Source organism: Trachinotus anak, unplaced genomic scaffold, assembly GCF_046630095.1.
Source record: "Trachinotus anak isolate AG129_WGS33_773 ecotype Australia unplaced genomic scaffold, CSIRO_AGI_Tana_v1 ptg000034l, whole genome shotgun sequence".
Taxonomy (NCBI): domain Eukaryota; kingdom Metazoa; phylum Chordata; class Actinopteri; order Carangiformes; family Carangidae; genus Trachinotus; species Trachinotus anak.
In genome coordinates, this window is record NW_027273885.1 from 3,172,781 (window position 1) to 3,192,865 (window position 20,085).

The 20,085-nt window shown below is 39.5% G+C and overlaps 1 protein-coding gene across 2 annotated transcripts; it reads right to left on the bottom strand.

Annotated features, from left to right (window-relative positions):
- Positions 1–7: 7 nt before the first annotated feature.
- Positions 8–19,911, bottom strand: LOC139614440 (alpha-2-macroglobulin-like). 2 transcript variants are annotated; one of them, XM_071471708.1, is made up of 37 exons: positions 19,768–19,911; positions 16,924–17,052; positions 16,554–16,734; positions 16,307–16,463; positions 15,259–15,311; positions 14,727–14,747; positions 13,840–14,005; positions 13,671–13,755; positions 13,408–13,558; positions 13,035–13,152; positions 12,801–12,910; positions 12,543–12,710; positions 12,068–12,295; positions 11,341–11,404; positions 11,069–11,214; positions 10,235–10,384; positions 9,656–9,796; positions 9,462–9,552; positions 9,198–9,348; positions 8,625–8,850; positions 7,366–7,492; positions 7,056–7,177; positions 6,890–6,941; positions 6,575–6,658; positions 5,995–6,171; positions 5,714–5,789; positions 5,264–5,420; positions 4,959–5,033; positions 3,398–3,560; positions 3,118–3,305; positions 2,432–2,644; positions 1,348–1,472; positions 986–1,076; positions 830–898; positions 640–745; positions 418–459; positions 8–240 (listed from the first exon to the last, which is right to left on the bottom strand). In XM_071471708.1, exons 2-37 carry the CDS (start codon positions 17,007–17,009, stop codon positions 236–238), a joined length of 4,365 nt encoding a protein of 1,454 aa, XP_071327809.1. In that variant the 5' UTR covers positions 17,010–17,052; positions 19,768–19,911; the 3' UTR covers positions 8–235. The 2 variants fall into 2 exon arrangements, with proteins under 2 accessions (XP_071327809.1, XP_071327808.1); XM_071471707.1 differs by having other exon boundaries at positions 9,453–9,552.
- Positions 19,912–20,085: the final 174 nt, after the last annotated feature.

The following is a 20,085-nucleotide window of genomic DNA, read 5'->3' on the forward strand; positions in this document are numbered from 1 at the left end:
AGACCAGTTTTTAGTGGGACATTCCCATCACATTACTTTATTTTCCATTATGCATTAGATTCAGACACATTAAGACACATACAAGCGAGGGTTGACTGTTGGTTTGTGCCTGTCTGTCTACAAAAACAGACAAGATGTTTCACAAGGTTCACAGAACGTGTCTTTAATAAAAATGCAGGTGTTTTAAAATATATTGGTAACCATGACAACCGGAGGACTGACCACACTTCTCTCTTCAAGCTGCAAAAGAATAAAAAGATATAATCCACCATGAGGACTTACAGTCTACAGTATGTTACACACATACATGAGCGGAAAATGTGACCAGTTTAAGACATTATTGTTTTTTATGGTTTATATTTTTCAGCCATGAATCAGTTTTTTAAGAAATATTGTTGTGTTCTTGCAGATTGTTACCTGTAACACAAGGGTAGCTGTATTGTGTCTCTGCCTGGTCACCTGAGAGGAAAAAGAAGAAAAAGAGAGGGACTTTTTTTTTTTTTTTTAAATAAAACCAAACTTTCTTCATGTGTCCAACACATGAAAACCTGTAGTACTCAGCATTACAATTCTGACACTGCTCAGTTTTCTCTGTGAAAGGGTTTAGAGTGTGTGTATGTGTTCTAGTATTATTTTTACTTGGCTGGTAGTAGTCATAGATCTTGACCACGGCTGGCTTCAGGTTCTGCACTGGGAGCTCCTGTATGAGCTCTAAGCTGTGTTTGATGGCTGCGTCCTTTGGTAACTGTTGGAAGAAGAAAGAGACAAACACCATCAGTAACAAATCTGAAGACACCATCTATTGATCCCCACTGTGAATTCCTCTCACCTCCCGAATGTACACCATGACGTGGTCTTGCTTTTGTTCAACGCGGTCCACCAGCATTGCACGGCCGAGCTGCGAGGAGACGACACTCAGCTTCATCGACAGAAGAAAACAAATCTTTTTCTACTGAGCTCAAAGTTTTTCTGACAACTCACTCACCCGTTTCAGAGACTCTGGTTCTGGGACAAAGCCAGAAAGTACTTTGATATCCAGGATCACCATGTTTGTAGTGGTCTCCTCTCCACTGTATCTGTAACAGAACCAAAAAATGTGATGGTACACACCTTCACCCTGTTCTTCACAGCTCAGCTAGATATATGCATGGATGTTTTTAATCTGTTACTTTGGGGGGTTTGTTTACAGATAGGATATGTTTGAGCTGGGCAGAAACTACCCAGTTGTAAAGGTTTTCCACGTGTCCATCCACCAACAGCTCCTCAGAACAGCAGTTGACAGTTTGTCAAACAAGTCAGTGTTCCTCTGTCATTGCTGTAACTTGAATCTGCTTGTTAATTACTTACAGAGACTTAAACTCCAGAGTGAGTTTGGGTCGGTGAGATTTACTGGTGCACACGGCCTCTGGTTTGACCTCGACACTTAAGGTTGTGACATCAGTGGGAGTTGGGATGTTGTAGTGAAGAGAGATCTGACAAACAGGCATATGCGGAAGGTTTAATATTTAAAAAACTGAACTGAATCTCAAGAATTTCCTCTGCTGAAATTTATGCTGCATCACATTTTCACCTTTTTAGATTGCTGCATTTAGATGGAGTGAGATGTGGAGACAAGTATAACAACAATATTCTGGAACATTATTCTGCCTCAAACCTCTCAAACTTTACTTGCTACTGCTGCCTCCTAATACTTAACGTGCAAGTTTAGCTTCCACACACATCTATGCAAAATGCTGCTTCTGATCCCACAACGGTAGAGGCTGAGTCAAGGACCACTTGACAAGCTCCAGTCCTTGTCAACAGGACACTGTCACACCCACGAAAAAGACAGAAACTATAGATACAACACTTGAGCTCTGAAAAATGATTATTGTGAGTTTGACACTTGAAGACTGTTCTTAAATGTATCTGCTGACAGATCATGTGAAATTAGATATATTTAAATATTTATAGAGTCTGGTTTCTGTATTGATACATGATAGTGCATCTTAAAACAGGTGTTTTTTACTTATAATAAAAAGTGAATTATTTACAATTTTCATGTAATTTGTATTATTTTCTTTTTTTAATCAAAAAATCCAGTTATTTATTTGCAGGCGTCAAATCATTGCCCCTAAAATGATGAAATTCCTAGCCTGCCTTGGAATGTGGGACACACATAGTAACAATGAAATGGATATATTTCCTACATTTGTCCCCATTTCAGCTTCTCCCAACTGTTTCAACAAAATCCTTTTAAAATAATTTGAACAGGAAAATTTCACCATTTATTTAGAGAAGAATAAACAAGACAAAACAATGGGAGATTTGCACTTTCAAACTATCTGTATTGCTCCTGGGCTTCCAACCTGAGGGCGGTGTTATATTAGCCGTGTTTGTGGTGGTGGATGTAAATCAAAGAGAAACAGTTGGAGCTCCGGTGCTGACTGACCTGCATTGAAGTACACGCACTTCCCTTCACCTCCAGGCTGTACTTTCCTGTCACGTCGGGCAGCGTCCGATCCTGGTAGAGCAGCTTGTTGTTTTGGTTCACATCAAATGTCAGCTGGCCACTGGGGGACTGGACCGTCACTGTGCTTGAACCCTCTGGACTGAACACCAGAGTGGAGTAAAGAGCCAGAGCCTGAAGAGCCACCACTGTGTCCTAACACACACACACACACACACACACACACAGTCAGTGACAACTTTGCTCACTTCACTCATTCTGAAACGTACTGGACACCTCTAACAGCAGGTTGTATGTGTTAGAGTCCATGTTATATGAGATATGTAACAAATGTTACTGTTGAAAGGTAACAACACAGATCATATTTCAGATTTGAGAACAATAACTGTAAACAATACTTTATTTTTATCAATATCAGGTATCTGTAAGTCTCGGGTTTCATACAAAAATGTAAGGTGAGAAAATGTAAATTTAAAACAGGATAGTTTGCTCTGTTTATGTGATTTGTAGTTAATGGGCTGTAATGCTGCTGTTGTCCTTGGTGTGGTGTTATCACTGACATCAAATTGTGGAGGTACCAGGTAAAATAAGGTTTTCATCATATTTGTCCCAGAAGAGAAGACTGTATGTTAAACTCAAAGTCAAGCTTTCTGCTGTTTGGGCTGTACCTGTGTGGAGGAGAAGCCTCCATAATGGTTCTGCTGGCCCGTCAACCACCTGACGATGCCAGAGGCGTAGCCCAGGTCTTCAGCAGTGGGGGAGGCACTGAGTTTAGCCAGCAGCACATAGGAGCTGATCTCCACAGACAGAGAGGCTGAAGTATCTGTGGCTGTCTGAGCCCAGTGGAGGAGACCCCCTAAAAACAGCCACCAACAAACAAACAGGCACCAGGTAAGAAGCTGCAGTCACAGTAACTGAAGCCAGATGATTTCCTGCAGGACGGCTCACCTTGTTTTACTGCAACTGTGTCCAGGTGCTGCAGAAGTTGAGAACGGGCCTCCATGTCTCCTGCCAGGGTGAAGGCGTACGCCATCAGAGCTGTACTGTAGGTGTTGCTGAGGTCATTGATGGACTCCTTGAGGCAAGACAGGCTCTTCTTCACCACATCCTCCTGTAACAGATTAAAAGAAACGTATGTTGTATTGACACAGCCACATAATTCTATACCAATATATTAAAAACAAGAAAACTCAGTCTTCTGTCTCTGAAATAATGCTAATGGGCCACAGTGTCCGCAGCAGCAACCCAGTTATCTATCATTCTGACAAAGAACGATACAGAGGTGGCAAAACAAATACCAACATAAAACCAAAATAAACCACTGCCAACAAAGGTCATTGCTGAATGGTGCCTACAACATGGTTGCTAACACAGCAGAGCATGAACTCTTCCAAGAGAAGAAGTAGCCATAGGTTATATATTGTAATAGTGCACATAATATTGTGTGTTAGTCAGGATTCATTCTTGGTCTGGCACAAAACATTCACGTGACAACAAGTTCCAGGTGTTGAAGTTGTAATTTGTTAGCTGACAGCTCATTGGAGCACAATATGAAGAAATGTTGGAACAGGAAAGATTATGGAAAATAAACTGACATTTATATAGAAAAGAGAAAAATGCATTAAAAAGGCAAAAGGTTAAGAAGAATTAGGTGTTACAGTGTCTGACCAACACCCAGAGTTGTTCCATCAATTCTAGATATAGATTCATCCAATTCAAGGTTTTACACAAACTATACTATTCTAAAACTAAACTCAGTGAGATTTTTGAATCAGTTTCTCCTGTATGTCACAGATGTGGCACGACTGAAGGATCAATATCTCACTTATTTTGGAACGGTCCAATTCTAAGCAACTTCTGGTGTGAGATATTTAATCGGTTTTCTAAACAGCGTGGAACTTACATTCAGCCCGACTGCACCATGGCTCTCTTTGGTTGTTCTGACAGAACAAGGGCCCTTCCCTCCAACCAAAAGCAGGCTCTTAAACCTGGCACGGTTGCAGCTAAAAAATGAATTTTGTTAGACTGGAATTCTCATCCGCTCCATGTTTTAAAAGGTGGCTCAATGAGATGGTTTCTGTCGCTAAACTGGAACAGACTGTTATTGTAAATGAAACTCCCAAATGTTTTCCCAGCGGGTCTGGAAACCTTTTCTGACAACTACCTAATCTATGAGTGATGCTGTTACTCCTTCTGGCAGACCAGATTATTCTTTCCTTGTTTGTTTGTTTATCTGTCTTTACAAGCTCTACAGAGCTCTATTTAAGAATCTCTTGTCTCAATTAATTTATATAATCATCTAAATGGATGCTCTGTGTTTGGTCTGTGTACTTGTTCTAATGTCAAAAATCATAAATAAAGTATAAAAAAAGGCAAAGTATTTATGTTTTTCTTGTTTTTACAGGTACAGAGGTGATTTGTTTGTGTGTGTATCTTGTAGTGGTGCAGTTTAGCGTGAGAACAACAACATTCTCAAACAATAAGATATTTCTTGGGAAAGAGTACTCACACCAACAGGGGTTTTCTTCTCCAAGAAGGCAGCAGTGATGTAAGCAGTGAGGGTCACTTCATCAGACACACCACCCTGTAGAGAGGAAGCACATTCACTGTACCTCAAACATCCAGACGCCTGAGTAACAAAATGTTGTCCACTGCTTTCATGAAGACTGAAAATGGCAGCAAATAAATTTGTAATAAATTAGTTACTACTGAGCTATGAATGAAAGGGGTCTGCTGCACCAGGATATGGCTCCGTGAAAATTAATGTGTAACCTTCAGTTTCAGTTTTGATTTTCATTACACTCTTTAGCTTACCTTCATTCTGTTGTTAAAAAGTTTTCCTATTTGTTCGAAACAGCCATTGTCTCTCTGAATACTCTCCAGCCAAGTCTTAGACGCATCGATATTGTTTGGGTCAATGTAGATGAAAGACTGAGCTTTGGCAAAGGATCTCAACACAAACGCAGTCAGCCTGAGGACATCAAAACAAGGTTACAAAATAACTGACCAAATAAGACGAAGAGGAAGCACAGGATCTGCACAATGTACTGTACAAACAGGCAACATGATTAACTGAACATTACACGTCATTAGCCAGGTTATTACGTGCATTAATTAGCAGAGCAGAAGAACATGTTCGCTTTTCCATAACAACGTGAAATCACATCATCTACTTGCTGCTGCAAAGCTTCTTCTCTTGAGGTAACGACATGATAATTGTTGCACAGCATCTACATAATGATTGATCAGTAATGTTCTTCTCACCAGGTGTTTTCCACTCCTGATCCGAATGTGCTGTAAGCACCGTTATGGTGTTTGTAGTTCAGCTGTCTCTGGTAACCTGTATAACAACAGAAACACAAGCTTATTAGAGCGAAGTGATTCACACATTTTGGGGAATTTTAGATGTTCGTTAGAGGGTGGAGAGTAGAGAGTTGGCATCCAGGGCGCCCCCTGATATGTACTCTTTCATTTGAACGATGAGCATTTCCCAGTGGTTACATATTTGAGGCAACTAGCAGCAGATAAAGCTAACAGAGACTCACCACTGGTCAGGAAGTTGGTGGCCTTTTCCTTGATGGCTGGGGTCAGCTGCTGTGTGTTTTGCAGGTACTCGAGGATGTAGATGTTGGGAGCCAGGAGCGCCATGTTCTGCTCCCCACATCCATACGGCATCTGCAGCAGCCCATCCAGGTTTTTCATGGCTCGGCCCAGGATGTCACCTTCACAGAAACACACACTCACTAAGACTGAACATGTGATTGACCTGGGTTTTAATTTTGAATTGATTAGATAAAAATACTTATACACATTCTGGATTGTCATGACACAGTTAGTATAAAAATATGTTAATAAGCTTCCAGAGAAGCTTTGTATATTTGTGTCTTTGTATATTCCTCCAACTGTTTTATATTATTACACACAGACATGGTGTTCCTACAAGTATAATCCTGAAATGACCAGTTCTCAATTTTACACAATTGTGAACATTATTTGACTTGATAGCTTTGCTCTCTGTATTGTATTAAAGTGCAAGTTTTTATTATTGATGCGATATATATGAAGTTTTGAGGAAGGGGGGCTGTTAACTTGCAACACTGAAGTAAAATGAATTCATGAGTTTACCCAGGACTGATACTGAAGCACGGGCTGATCCAGCAATCACATTCTCAGGGAGCTGTAAGTCTATTTCCTCCATCAAAGCCTCTCCTGTGCACAGACAGAGAACAGTCATCATACAGAGAGAGACTCAAGAAGCTGTCAGGACTGAAACAAACATGTCATTTAGATTTAATTAACAGTGGGTAATGAGTATAAAAGCTACTTTTTTGCAAATAGTGAATATCTCCATTACATTTTAGACATACAGTCTACACCTTACAGCATCTGGCTCTCTCTCCTTTTTCCAAATACCTGGTCTAAACCTCAATCTATACTGACCTTTTGGACAGAGCAGCCAGTTGTGGGTCTTTGTCACCTCAGTTCCTTCCGCCTGATGGGGGGAAGGAATAATGTGAGTTCCTGAGTCTTTATCTTTTAACAAATGTAAAAAATTACATTTTAGGGATCTTTTTTTTCTCTGTTAACTTGCTTTTAAGGCACCAACCTTTACTATGAGAGATCGTGTGACCACATCAATGCGACCCCTGTCCGGCACGCTCACGATCTCATTGCCACATGAAACGTCGGATGCCACAGCCTCAGCACTCACAGTCACATTCACGACCCCTAAAAGAAACATCGGAAAACCCGGTGTGAAACGTGATTAAGAATTTTCTCAGATATAGAAAATTCATTTTTGTGACTGAGATGAATCTCACAGATTTCATTTGGGGAAAAAAAAGTTTAGCTGGGGAAAGAGGGACGGTAATTCCTCCAACATGTTAACATTTTGTGGATGAAAGCTGGATCCTCACCTAAAGATGAAGGGGCCATGGTCCAGCTGAGGGTCTTGCGCTCATTGCCACACAAACAGGATTTGTACTGGTCACCTGAGAGGGGGGTGAGGGTGTAATCTAAGGAGGGTGTTGGAGTCACAGTGACCTGTTCAAGGGACACAATAATATATTTTCAAATTGGAGATTACGGCAAATGCAAGCAAATGTTCAAACTGATACAATCACGTTGCTACAAATAAAACTTAAGACAAAGCATAAAACTAGGATTCAACCAAAATGCTTTGGGGGTCAAAAGCAGAACTGAATTTGATAATCACTTTGTCAATTTAAAAAATATTTGCTCCTCAGTAATACAAAGTTAAGACCAAAGGTCATATCATCAGGCAGCCGAAAACTGACCTACTTAAGAAAACAAGGATTTTACAAACGTTTCATTTGACGTAGTCCACAAGAGAGATGGGTAAAGTTGAGCAACATGCCAAATGTTTGGTCCAATCAATAACATGTTTCAGCAATGCTTTAAAAGTTCCTGTTAAATGTACTGATTGAAGTTATCACCTATGACAATTCTGTCAGTGAGAGAAACCAGACTGTTGCTGTTTAGCTCAACTCATAACCCAAACATTTACAGTGTCTTGTACACCCATAAATTAACAGATGAATTAAAAGTTGATAAAATTCTATCATCAGCATATAAGGACAGTTTATGAGTGAAGTCAAGATCAGATGTATAGTTCCTATATCCATAGTCTATGTTTTGTTTGTTTTATGTTACTTTGTGTAGCATATAATCCAATTTAAAGATATTTGATGTTTCCCTGAGAAGAAAAACTGTACGACCCTTAAAAGCAGGATGACAATAACCTTAACAGTATGTTTTACATATTTTGTGTTGAATCTGCACAGGAGCTTCCCACAGACAACCAGTGAAGTATTGTTCATTCACAAATGATCCATTAACTAATGGATAAACCCATTAACTACACTAATATTAGATTTTACTATAGGACATTTGCAACATAAATTCATGTCCACCACAGGATGAATTGTAACAACTTTGCTGACCTTCAGTAACTTTGGTTTATTAATTAATACCTGAAAAAAAAACATCCAATCAGCCTCAAGTTTGTGTTTAGTGCTAATTAGCAAATGCTGACATGCTAACATGCTTACATCAAAATAATGAACATTACATCAAGCGATTAATATCGCCATTATGAAGTTAGCATGTTAGCATGCTGACATAAGCATTTAGGTCATGTATAAACATTTGTTACCATGATGCAGCTGGACAGGTAGTTGAAGGTGGTCGCCTTCAGTTCAAAGTGCTCCCCCCGGATGATGGAGTAGGGCAGGGTGAGCTCCAGGAAGAAGGGCTGGAAGACAGTGATCTCTTTACGAGGAGCCAAACCAAAACCCTGAGGGGACAAACAGAAAGCCTCCGTCTCCCAGGTGGTGATGGTGTCTGGGGCGGTGAAGGACACATCCTTTGTGCCAGAGTCTCTGGATCAACAGATACACACAGACACAAACTGTGATTTGGACAAAATTACTTTTACGGAGCTCAGATAAATAAAAACAACAAAAAAACAATGTGAGTAGATGATTTATGAGTAGGACTAATCACACTAGTAACTATAGTATAGTTATTGTAACGTAAACATAATAATGTGTAAATGTGAAATTTGATATATGTTATACATGTTTTCCATTGTTGCTGAAGAAATTCATGCAATATTTTTAGATTAGAATAGATAAGACAGACAGACAGATGTGTGCAGGGAGACAGAGAGAGGGACTCTCACTCAAACTACTTCTCTCTCATTTCATGACCATCAAAAGAAGCTCACCCAACTTCCACCAGGTCCCATATCCAGGTCTCAGGAAAGAAAGTGCGGACTGTCTCTATTGGTGGAGGCTCAAGATAGCCTGCCCCAGGAGAAGCACCCACTTCCACATCCATTCTGGCTACCAAAAGTGGACTGTCATATCCTCGATAACCTGAAAAGAAAACAGGAAATATTTTACCAGAAGTGGAGGATGGTATTGACAAAGTGAAGTGTTTTATTGCTAGTAATTCAAAAGGAAACAGTCACCATACTTACCATAGTGGCCATAGTGGCCATGGTGGTATTCTCTTCCTTTGTACTTGAGGCATGAAGGTATTCTGATAATCAAGTTTGTTGCCATCTTCAGTCCTACATTCTTGTTAATCCAACATACAACCAGGGAAATTGAAAAGTTGTACAACATTACAAGTGCAACAAATGATATTCCTTATATTGTTCATAAATCGTGTAAGACGTACCTGGAAAACTGTATAAACATCATTAGTCTCAGGAGGATATGGCAAAACGTATCTTCTTGGTCTCACATGCATGCATTCTGTAGGATCCTGCACTTCATGAGGAATATAAGATGCTTTGCTCACAGGCAACAAGTTAAATATCTGCAAAGAAAAACAGGGTTCAAATCTTTAAACTATTTTTTGTTCTATGAAGACCTGATTATTGGGTTTATCTTTGGATTTTTAATCTTATTATTTATTATTTATCTTGAAAGGTGGATGTAAAGTAACAGTGCCTTCTTCCAAATGGTAGACTTATAAAGTGGAAAACAAACTTTTTTAAATCCCATTTTTATATCCACATACTTTACATAACATAACAAACATAACAGCAAAATCTGCATTGAACAGCTGCATTATACAGTTGGTAACAATGTTGGTAACAACTGGAAGAGTGTGAAAAAAAAAAATAACTAAAAACTATCAGGACCGATGGAAATGAGAGCAGAGGAAACCGTAACCACTGGGTGACTGATGGTGTAAAAGGACATTAAAACTAAAGAATGTAGGCATCTGTTCATGGTTGATTGCAGCAGTTACCTTGTCTGCAGTCAGAGTCTTCCCAGGCTCCTTGATGAGGACGCTCTGGTCGACGGCGCTCACTCCACAAAGAGAGTCTGGCTGGGCCGCCACTTTCAAGATGGTCTCCTCTCCTGGTACGGCTGAGGACGGAGAAAACTCCAGGGACACCTGACACATACAGAAAACAAACATCGCACCATCTGGACTTTAGGGTTATAAGATGAGAGCCTACACTCTTGTCAACATGACATATATGTGTATTTTACTCCAACTTCTCTACATTTTTAACAAATGCCAAAAAATCTTCCTGAAGTGCTGAACAGGGAGACGACCATACGGCACTTTGTCCTGTCAGTGTTTGCTGTATATATAAATTGATAATGTTCAGGTCTGTATCTTAAGCCTTGATCGAGCTTCAGGACTCCTCACAGAGTCACAGAGGCCACGTCCATCTTTATTTAAAGCCTATGGTGCAAACTCTTGCGGATTCTGACAGAAATGTGCAAATCACGTTGACCAAACATGGACCAAACATGAACATGAGCTTCTCTCAATGCGGTCTTAAGGGTTAAGTTACTATTGTCATTCCCCACTGCATGTTGTGCTAAGGATGGTGCTTCCTTGTGGGGACTGACAAGATTCAGAGTCAAGATGTCAGAAATCAACGCTGCACATTTTCATAATAATTCATTTCACTTGAAATGGCTGACTGACCTTAACTTTGATTTGCCCACAGAGGCTTCAGACGAGGGACATGTTTTACCCATGACATGAATTCATGTGTTACACTCTGATTCTACACCTACATCTGACAGGTGCAGAGGGGGCCACATGTCTTCTTCTTATACTCACCTTGTGACTGAAACATTTCTCTATGGAGAAGTCAGCACTGTGGGCGATCACAGTCTCACTGGGCAGGACGGCGTAAGTCAGCACCTGGACGTCTGGTGCCATGTCTGCATTCACGGTCAACTTAAAGGACACCTCACCCTCATTCACTGAAACAACAAACCAACTGTCTGTTTTATTCAAATGCCTCCATATATCAATAAAACAGTAGTCTCAATATTATATGGCCATGGCTAATTCCTCCAGACTCATGACTGAAGCCAGTCTCTGCCCACCTGATTGATCAAGAACTTCAATCTGTTTAAATCCTTGCTCGACAATGGCTCCTCTGGATAAGACCTGGAGGAATTGAGAGAAAATTACACAAAGTAATGTAAAAGTAAAACCATTTAACACTGTCAGGTGTTCTGATGTGAGTTGTTTTCATGTTATTTGTTGTGGAGTATGTTCATATGATAAAAAAAATGGGGGTTCAGCTAAAATACAGCTGCTCTAAAAACAGATCTAGGGCCTGTGTTACAGAAGTTCAACTCAGTCTATTTGGGGAAATCTGGGTCTGGAGATCCTGAGGACCTGGTCTCACAAAGCTACCAACCTGCTCTAGAAATGATAGTTTTACCATTTAAATATAGTTTTAGCTGACTTGCTGTTGCCAATATTATGAATTTGTTCGCTGTGGAGCATACGATGGCAATGCCAGTGTGGGCTAATGGTTGTGGCTGGACTGTTTTCAGTTGGCTCTTATGTACAAAGAGAAACTTCATTGAGTTGAGCTTCTTGTGGCTGCTTTCACATTGTGAGGAGGTGGTGTGGCAGACGAAGCGTTTGTTTTGGTCCAAGATGCTGGTGGTCTGGTGCAACATCGAGTGGCACATTTAAGGCTTGCAGTGTAAGTTAGATCTCAATAATTGATATGAATATCATTTTAAAATATCTTTTGTGTCCATGTCCCTGAAAAAAAGAACTGGTGACAAGCTGAGAAATAGTTCACCCACCACTCACCAGATACATCACATGCACAGAGCTCTTTCTCTCTCCCACTACAGTGTATCGGATGGCGATGTTTTCTTCTTTGTCACAAGGAAGTGTTTTATCCTTCCTCTTCACCTCCAGGGAGCTGACTACTTTAGTATCAGGAGAAGGAAGCTGGGCCAAATTCACTGTATGATGTCCATCTTCGTAGTATGGAGTTCTATAACCAGGGTATCCCATTGTCGGTGTACTGCTGACCTAGATTGTAGAAAGAAAACATCATGAATAAGCCCATGGTGGTTGAGGAAGAAGAAAACTTTGGAAATAATGTTCAGTGATTATAGGTAAGATAAATGTTGAGGTACAGAAACAGTTCAGATATATCCATTAGCTACTGCAGTGGAACCTTGGTCAGCTGCAGCATATTCAGAAACAACTTCATGTTTCAGCTTTTGTGCTGAGTAGTCATCTTCATGAAAGCTTTTCAACATGGCTTCTGACTTACATGGAGTTTGATGTCCCCTTCAAGGTCATCTGTGCTAAGTGAGAAAGTGGCAACGCCATTGCTGTCAGTGGTGAGATTCTGTATCCGTCGCGCTGACCACCTTTCACCCCTCAACAGGTACAGCTTCATGTCAGGAATGGGTTTATCATTGTAGTCAATTGCTTTGACCTGTTGGACATAAAAAAGTTGTATCACTGAGAATGCACATGGCTTCTGTGGAGAGATGCTGAAGAAATGACGACAACATTTTGCACTTACTTTTCCCTCCACATTTGCTCCTTGGTCATAAATCTTGGGTGTATCAATAAAAGACAGCTTCCCAATAACATATGAAATCTGGATTCTCTTCTCTTGCAGGCGTGAAATACCTACACAAGAAGCCTCCATGTTACAACACTGTGTGTGCCATATTGTTTAAATACATCATATTGTATTTTTCTCATACACAAACTCTCTTTTTAAAAAATATCAATTAAATATAATAAGACTTGCCTGTCCCTTCTTCTTCCACTTTGACAGTGAGCCTCAGGTGATCTTGAAGCGCCTTTTGGTGTACTTTAGTGAAAGTTGACATCGGGAAGGTAAAAGTGGCACAGCCTGTCATGTCCGTCTAAAAAGTACAATAGAATTAAATAAAAACACAAAAAAATACGTGTAACATATGAACTAAGCAATGTAATTCAAACTTTAAACTGGTTAAAACACTTGGAACTGTCTTGGGATGTATTAATATAGAACCTTGACCTGCTTTATAATCAAAAAACACATGGAAATTTAACTTTATGCAATGAGAGCTTTAAATATGGATATAGTATGGTCCAGGTTTATATGCAGAGAGATGATTCTGTCAATAAAACAACTGTACCTTCTTTGTCTCCTTGTAGCACGGGGCTGTTACTAAAGGGACTCCCTCTGGATGCTCAGGGGTGACAACAGACAAAGTGGCAGCGTGGCGATCAAGAGGTCGGCACACCTCAACTTCGACACTGCCTGGTACAGGCTGTCCATATGTATACCTGATTAAATGAAAATAAATTAACATAAATGTGTTGAACTGGATCTATTTCAGATTTCAAATTTCTTTTAAGAAAGCAATTTGTCATTTGTCAAGAAAGGGTTTTTACTTACTTTGCACAAACTTCAGCTTTGATGTCTTCCTGCCCGATACTTACTTCATCAGATACATTTATTTTCACATCAAATTTGGGTAAAACTGTGGAGGAAATATGGCTGTTAACATTCTTGCTTCATTACAAGTGGATGGAAATAGAATGGGAAATAAATGGCAATAACTTACCATATTTCTCCACCTTGAAGTTGTGATTCACTTTTTCTTCACCAAATGACACAATAACTTGGTAGAATCCTTCATGGGCCTCAGAGTTCAAGGAGTAAGACAACTGTAGTATTTTACCATTGGATGTTTCATTCAGCCACTGTCCAATTCGATTACTGTTAGGATCCTATTGAATAGAATAAATGGGAAGAACATGTGGGAGGAAACTCATGCTCATGTGTGTGAAATTCAGTGCTAACCATGTTCTTCATCTTTCTCTCCAGGACAGCAGATGAAACTGGACCGATAACACTGACATGAATGGGAAAGTATCTAACAAGGAGGCTGTTGACAGCTCCAGAAAAAAAATAGTACGTAGACCTTGAGTAACGATTTTTTTCATCAGACTACATTAACTTGATTTAAGAAGGAAAAGAGACAAATATCTAAAAAAAAAAAAAAAAAAAAAAAACCAGCCTGTAAATACACAATCTTTGAGGTAAGTTTTCTTTCCAAGGTCAAGAATTAATTTTTATGCTAAAGTTTAATGTAGTTTTTTTTTTTGGTCATTATACACAACAGATGCATTTTCAGTGATATTTGATGCTCCTGCCTCAGTAAAGCCAAATATGAGAGGTAGGAACCAGAAGTTGCCCAAATGTTTGAGCTTTGAAATACTGATATCAGAAATCTTTCCATAGAGGTTGGACTATACACTCAAACGCTGACACTGCAGTCAGTTTATAAGACACTCGATGTTTCTACCTTTACATGCTGAATTCACAAAAGACAGGACAAGACTGTCCCATCTTGTTTTAAGGTTATTTGTACATGAATATGTATATATATCTTTCAGTCTAATATCCCCAGTATACAGTGTGTGAAAGTGTGAAAATGATTAGTCTTACCTCAATTTCAATTACGTTGTACTGCAAAAGAAAGAAAGGAGAGTTTTGTTAAAGGACAGGTTGGTTTATATTGTTCTCATCATATGTTGTCCTAATGAGTCTGGGTTACACATTTTCCTTATTTAAAAATATGTAACATGTAACACAGATAAAAGTGAAAAGGGATTTTACATTGAGTATCTGTATTGATTTTCAGTGTAATTTCATAGTTCTCACTTTCAAGTTTATTTCCCTTAACAAAATGATAAACTAATGTTTGGGATCTTTAAAATCATTACAGCTTGAACATTAAGAGTCCTGGGTTGTACTATTGATCCTTCACCAGGAGCTGATTGATTAGAGACACAGAGACTCTGGTTAAAAAGGACAACCATGTTGATCTCCCTCTTCATTACATAACTTGTGTTGAACTCTGTCTGCCAGTGTGTATATTACAGTTCACTGCGGCACATATTCAAACCTGGACAGTATCACTAATTCAGCAGTTAACAACCGAGATCTTAAAGAAAAGAGAGACAGTTCAAACACTCACCAGACGACTGGCAGGTCTCAACCTGGTGTCCAGTGTAACGACTCTGAAATGTACTGAGAGAAATTCAAAGAGATTAAATGAGGCTTTCACAGCTCGTCCACAGCCGTGTTAAACATCCTGATAGACACGAAAAAAGCTTCTTCTGTCCACTCAGAAATTACATCACTACTATCAAACCCACAAGTTAGATGACATGATTCCCTCTAATCTGCCCTGCATGCTGAAATTCTGTTTATAAATCAGCTGAACAACCTTGATTTGATATTTTATTAGTAGTAAATACCCGTGAAAATACATAGAGAGAGGAAAGAAACACAAGACACCACCAACCACACATTTATTCTGTTAATAGAATAAACCCTCAAACTGAAAAATCCAACTAATAAAATCAAAATGAAAACTTTCTATAAAATGTTGTGTTGTTTGTCGAACATCTAAACTAATTGAGTCTTTTATCAGGTGATAACCAGGCGTCTCCCATCATGCCCTGAGGTTTTACAGTCAGTGGAGAGCTCCAAAAATCTGCAGCCACCCTGATGTTGTGAGGCTATTGTTGCATAACATAAGAGCAAGATGGGATCAAGTCGGAGAGTAAACTAACTGTGTGTGGAGGTTGCCCAGCCTGGCTCATCTCCAGTGAGCCTACTGTGACTCACTTCTTTAGCAATACTACCATTGCAGTGTGCAGTGGGTGAAAATCTTGGAGGCCATAGAAAGCCAAAGTCAAGTCCTTTCAATTAGCTTCAGCAATTCAGTGCATTTCAGCATTTTCTTACATGTCCTGAAACGTCGTGAGAAGATGAATCATTTTCCTCTCTAGTTCTTTACATATTTTAAGACAGATCACCAACCACTACACCAGCTGTTAGAGGTTGAAACCTTCATGAATTTAACAAAGTTAATGAATGATTTAGGGTGAGTGTCACATACAAATTTAGCTCTAAACACTAATTTACTGGTTGCTCAATTGTTTGTAAAGGGTAAACCTGTCTATAAGTGCTGTATACCATATTGTCTACAAAGGCATAGATCTTCAGCTCAAAGTTACCTGTTTGTCCAGGGAGGTAGATTGGTTTATCTGTCTGGACGAATGTCATTGGTTTATAGACTTTGATCAAGACCTTCCTGAGTTCTTTAGAGTAAAACGTGTCTCCTCGGACCTCCACCTCAAATTTCTGCACCTCTGCACTCTGCACTACAGGAGTCTGTGAGAGAGAGAGATGTTTTATAGTCTATTCGATAGACTGACACATGTTCCAAAAGTGGAAATGGGAAAACGAATTTCAGGAGCTGACCTTAAAGTGAGTGCAGGTATGAAACTCTTGACTGGCTGTTTGTTTGAGAAGGGTTGTGTTCTTATCTTCGGAGATCAGAGTGACGGTCATGACCAGAGTCTCGTTGGGCTGCAGGAGACTCACACAGAATTTGGTTTCAACTCCAGCTTCAAGAACTGCAGGAACAGCTACCATGTACTGTCTGTAGACACAGAAACAGAAGCACATACAGTGGATACCTTGCTGGATCTGACATGGAAGAACTCCAGTACTGCTGACTGTCCAGCTATACAGAATGAGCTGATATTTTTATAAACTAGTTAAAACACATACTCACTATTATTATTATCATTATTATTATTATTATTTCAGACAGTACAGGTAAACTTACGGTCCGGCCACCACTTGCCCCACACACATCCAGCTCAAGAAGACAGACAGTGTCCATGTCCACATCTGAATCCCTGGGAGACCCATGACTGACTGGGGTGATGCTCAGAGTCAGTCTGCTCAATAGCCCCTGATACAGACAACCACCCCCCCCACCATCACACACACACACACACACACACACACTCATTATTTCCAGGTATCTCGTAAGTCAATCATTTATAGACTTTACGTTGTTTAATAGTGCGTGTGAGGCTGACTGGAATTAAGTCAACTTTTATAGTTTAAGCGAGGATCAAAGTTTATCTATACAAATAAAATTTATTTGTCATTCCAGGTGTAAAAGATAAAGCAAATGTTCTGTCAGACCAGGAGAGAGCAACTGACAAAAATCAAGCTAATTTCAAATCCTTTAATATATGGATTCTACGTTTTGCCCGCCCACTGCGTCATTTAGTTCATACAGGATAAATAGAATAATAAAGCCTGTAATGTAATTATTCTGAATTCATTATATTGTTAGGGTGTTCATATTGCACGTATCTTATTGTCAGATTGTCTGTTGTATCATCTACTATATTTCACCATTTTTAGCAGGTTGTTCTGCCCGGAAGTCTCCTCAGTTAGTTTAAGGTGTCATTGTTACAGTAAGTTGAGTTCTGCAACATTGCCCTTTACCCAGTGTGGGATGTTTGATTTGATCGTGTAAACAGCTCTTAACATGATGAAGGGCCAAAGTTTTTCCACTAAGTAAACCTGAGTGGACTGATAAAGTCCTCAAACTCTGCTGAGGGGTTACATCACAGTGAGAAATGTGCTTACTATTTAAAATGGCACAACCTCCAAACTATTAGTATTTGCATAAGACTTCCAAAAATATAGACATAAGCAACCACTTTTTATGTTAAGTTTATGCAAGTAATGTACTGTAAGATTCCCTGATTCCCATTCACTGTAAGTATACGGCTGAACGATATAAAAATTTTAAAAAAAGTTAATCATATTGTGATTATTTTGGCAGATATCGCAATATGCCTCATGATTTCAGTTGGAATGGACATTTTTGCATTTTATTTTCACTGAAAAAAATAGAAAAATGTAGATGATGTGATTATTGTTGGGGCTTGTACCAAACAATCATGCTCCTTTACTTCTGGAGAATATGATTTGCAGGCTGGGGCATCTCTGTCGTACCACAGTGCTTCATTCATAGTCTGTTGTGACACGTATTACCTTCATCGAAAAATTGCACGCAAATTACTTGCAAATATTGAAATTTCAATAATATTAATTGTTAAGCCCTAGTGCAGACAAAAGTTTAAGCAATCGTTCCACCTCACTCAACTTCACCTGCATCTGGGTACAAACTCTTTGTTCAAAGACTTTTATGAGCAAGTATCTATAGAGAGTTGTTGCCATTAGATGGCTGATGTTTGTGGTAATTTTAGCACAATATTGGACTGCACCTTTTTCTTTGTTGTCACACGTGTGTAAATGGATTAAGAAGCTATTGTAGGATCATATTATTTTGTTATTTAGCAGATGTACTTTATTTATTTTTTTTTTTAGCAGATATATTTCTTCTCTGAAGTTAGGAAATGGTGACAGTGGGAGTGATGATAAAAGTTCTACCTGCTTTGTAATGCTACTGTGAGCATATTCGCATGCTGACGTTAGCACTTAGCTCAAACACCTGTTCTTTTTATGTGCATTTATGTGATGCATCCTGTCATCTATTAGGTTTAGGTTATCATTGTCTCAACCCACTGCCAGTCCCGTTCAGTACAGTGATGTGACTTGACAATATAAAAGGTCTGTTCTATTATTAGTGCAAAATATAGCTTATTTAATAAAAGCAGAAAACAAGGTATAACACAACGATGCAACAAGGGCACAACACAATGCTCCATGTAAACAACCCTATGGCCAAACAACAGTGCGTCAACAGGGCACTCCTGCCCATCACTGCCACCAAGGGCAGACGGTGCTTCTTGTCCACGTTTCACATTAAACTGTATCATTGATACAGCCAACTTCACTAAGACGGGTAAAACGGCAGATTGGCTGTTTCTTCTGCAGGACATGAAATCCTGGGACAGTGTTTATTCCCTGTCAGCTTAATAAATGTCGACCGATTAAAATGTTTAGTCTGTTCCCCAGTCCTTTCCACTGATCTCATGTTCAATCTAGTAAATATACAATAGATACCAATAATCATGAAAATGCTTTAGACTCTTCAAATGGCTCCAAAACATAAAGATATCGCTAAAACTATTTTCTTCCTCTTCTTTTTTGGACTAAGTTCTGTCTGAATATTTGCCGGTGAGAATCCAGCAGTCTAATGTTTGAGAGGAGACCAGCACAGTCACTTTAAGTGGAAATGTTGTAGACACGTTTAGCTGCTTGCAGCCTATTTAATGACCAAACTTACATTTGTTGATGTTGTTGTGTTTGATAAAGTCACGCACAGCGATGTCAAACTGCAATGAGATCTATTGTCAAATAAAATCAACTTCCATTGATTTTAACTGCTCCTTATGGGCTGTGGCCAAATTAATGTTACGTTAACGTTATTGTAGTAAACTGCTGCCAATGCCGAACAGCAAAAAAAGAAAAAAGAGTCAGAGATAAAAGGTGAAATAAATGAGCTAATTAGCTACATAGCTAACGTTACCTATAGAGCACGAGCTTCATTCACTGGCGACCAAACCGTTAAATCACGTTCACAACACAGAATCACAGCGTCACAGACATTTAGATGAATGTTACCGTTTGTATAAACTAACCAATACTTAGGTACGTTACGTTAAGTAACGATAACTTTCAGTAACGTCACAAACTTCACCTGGAGCTCGGCGGTTGTCATGGCGACGGGAGTTCAGTTGGAAGTGAAGACCGCGGCGCCGCCATCTTGCTCCGGAAGTTTCTCAAGGTGATCTGTAATTTCCCTTTTCTTCTTTGTTTCGGAGTCCGTGGGATTTCTACACAGCCGATTTAACTTTCTTCGGATCCAAGGGGCAACCCAGCCGAGTCCTCAGCCATGGCGACAGGCTTCACATTTGGGAATGACTGGAAAGATGCGGGCTCCGCCTGGTGGCGTTTCAAAATAAATCAACATCTGACCGCATGTTGGGGAGCAACACATTTCCAAGTCACTACGAGG

What these genes read in the sequence shown, in the direction of transcription:
- LOC139614440 (XM_071471707.1), bottom strand. Translation starts at nt 17,009, where the DNA reads ATGGGTCTCCCAGGGATTCAGATGTGGACATGGACACTGTCTGTCTTC. An exon ending in TGAAGTTCTTGATCAATCAG is followed by an intron (nt 11,215 to 11,340) that starts GTGGGCAGAGAC and finishes TTGTTGTTTCAG; the next exon opens with TGAATGAGGGTGAGGTGTCC. An exon ending in CACAGTTGCAGTAAAACAAG is followed by an intron (nt 3,306 to 3,397) that starts GTGAGCCGTCCT and finishes GGCTGTTTTTAG; the next exon opens with GGGGTCTCCTCCACTGGGCT.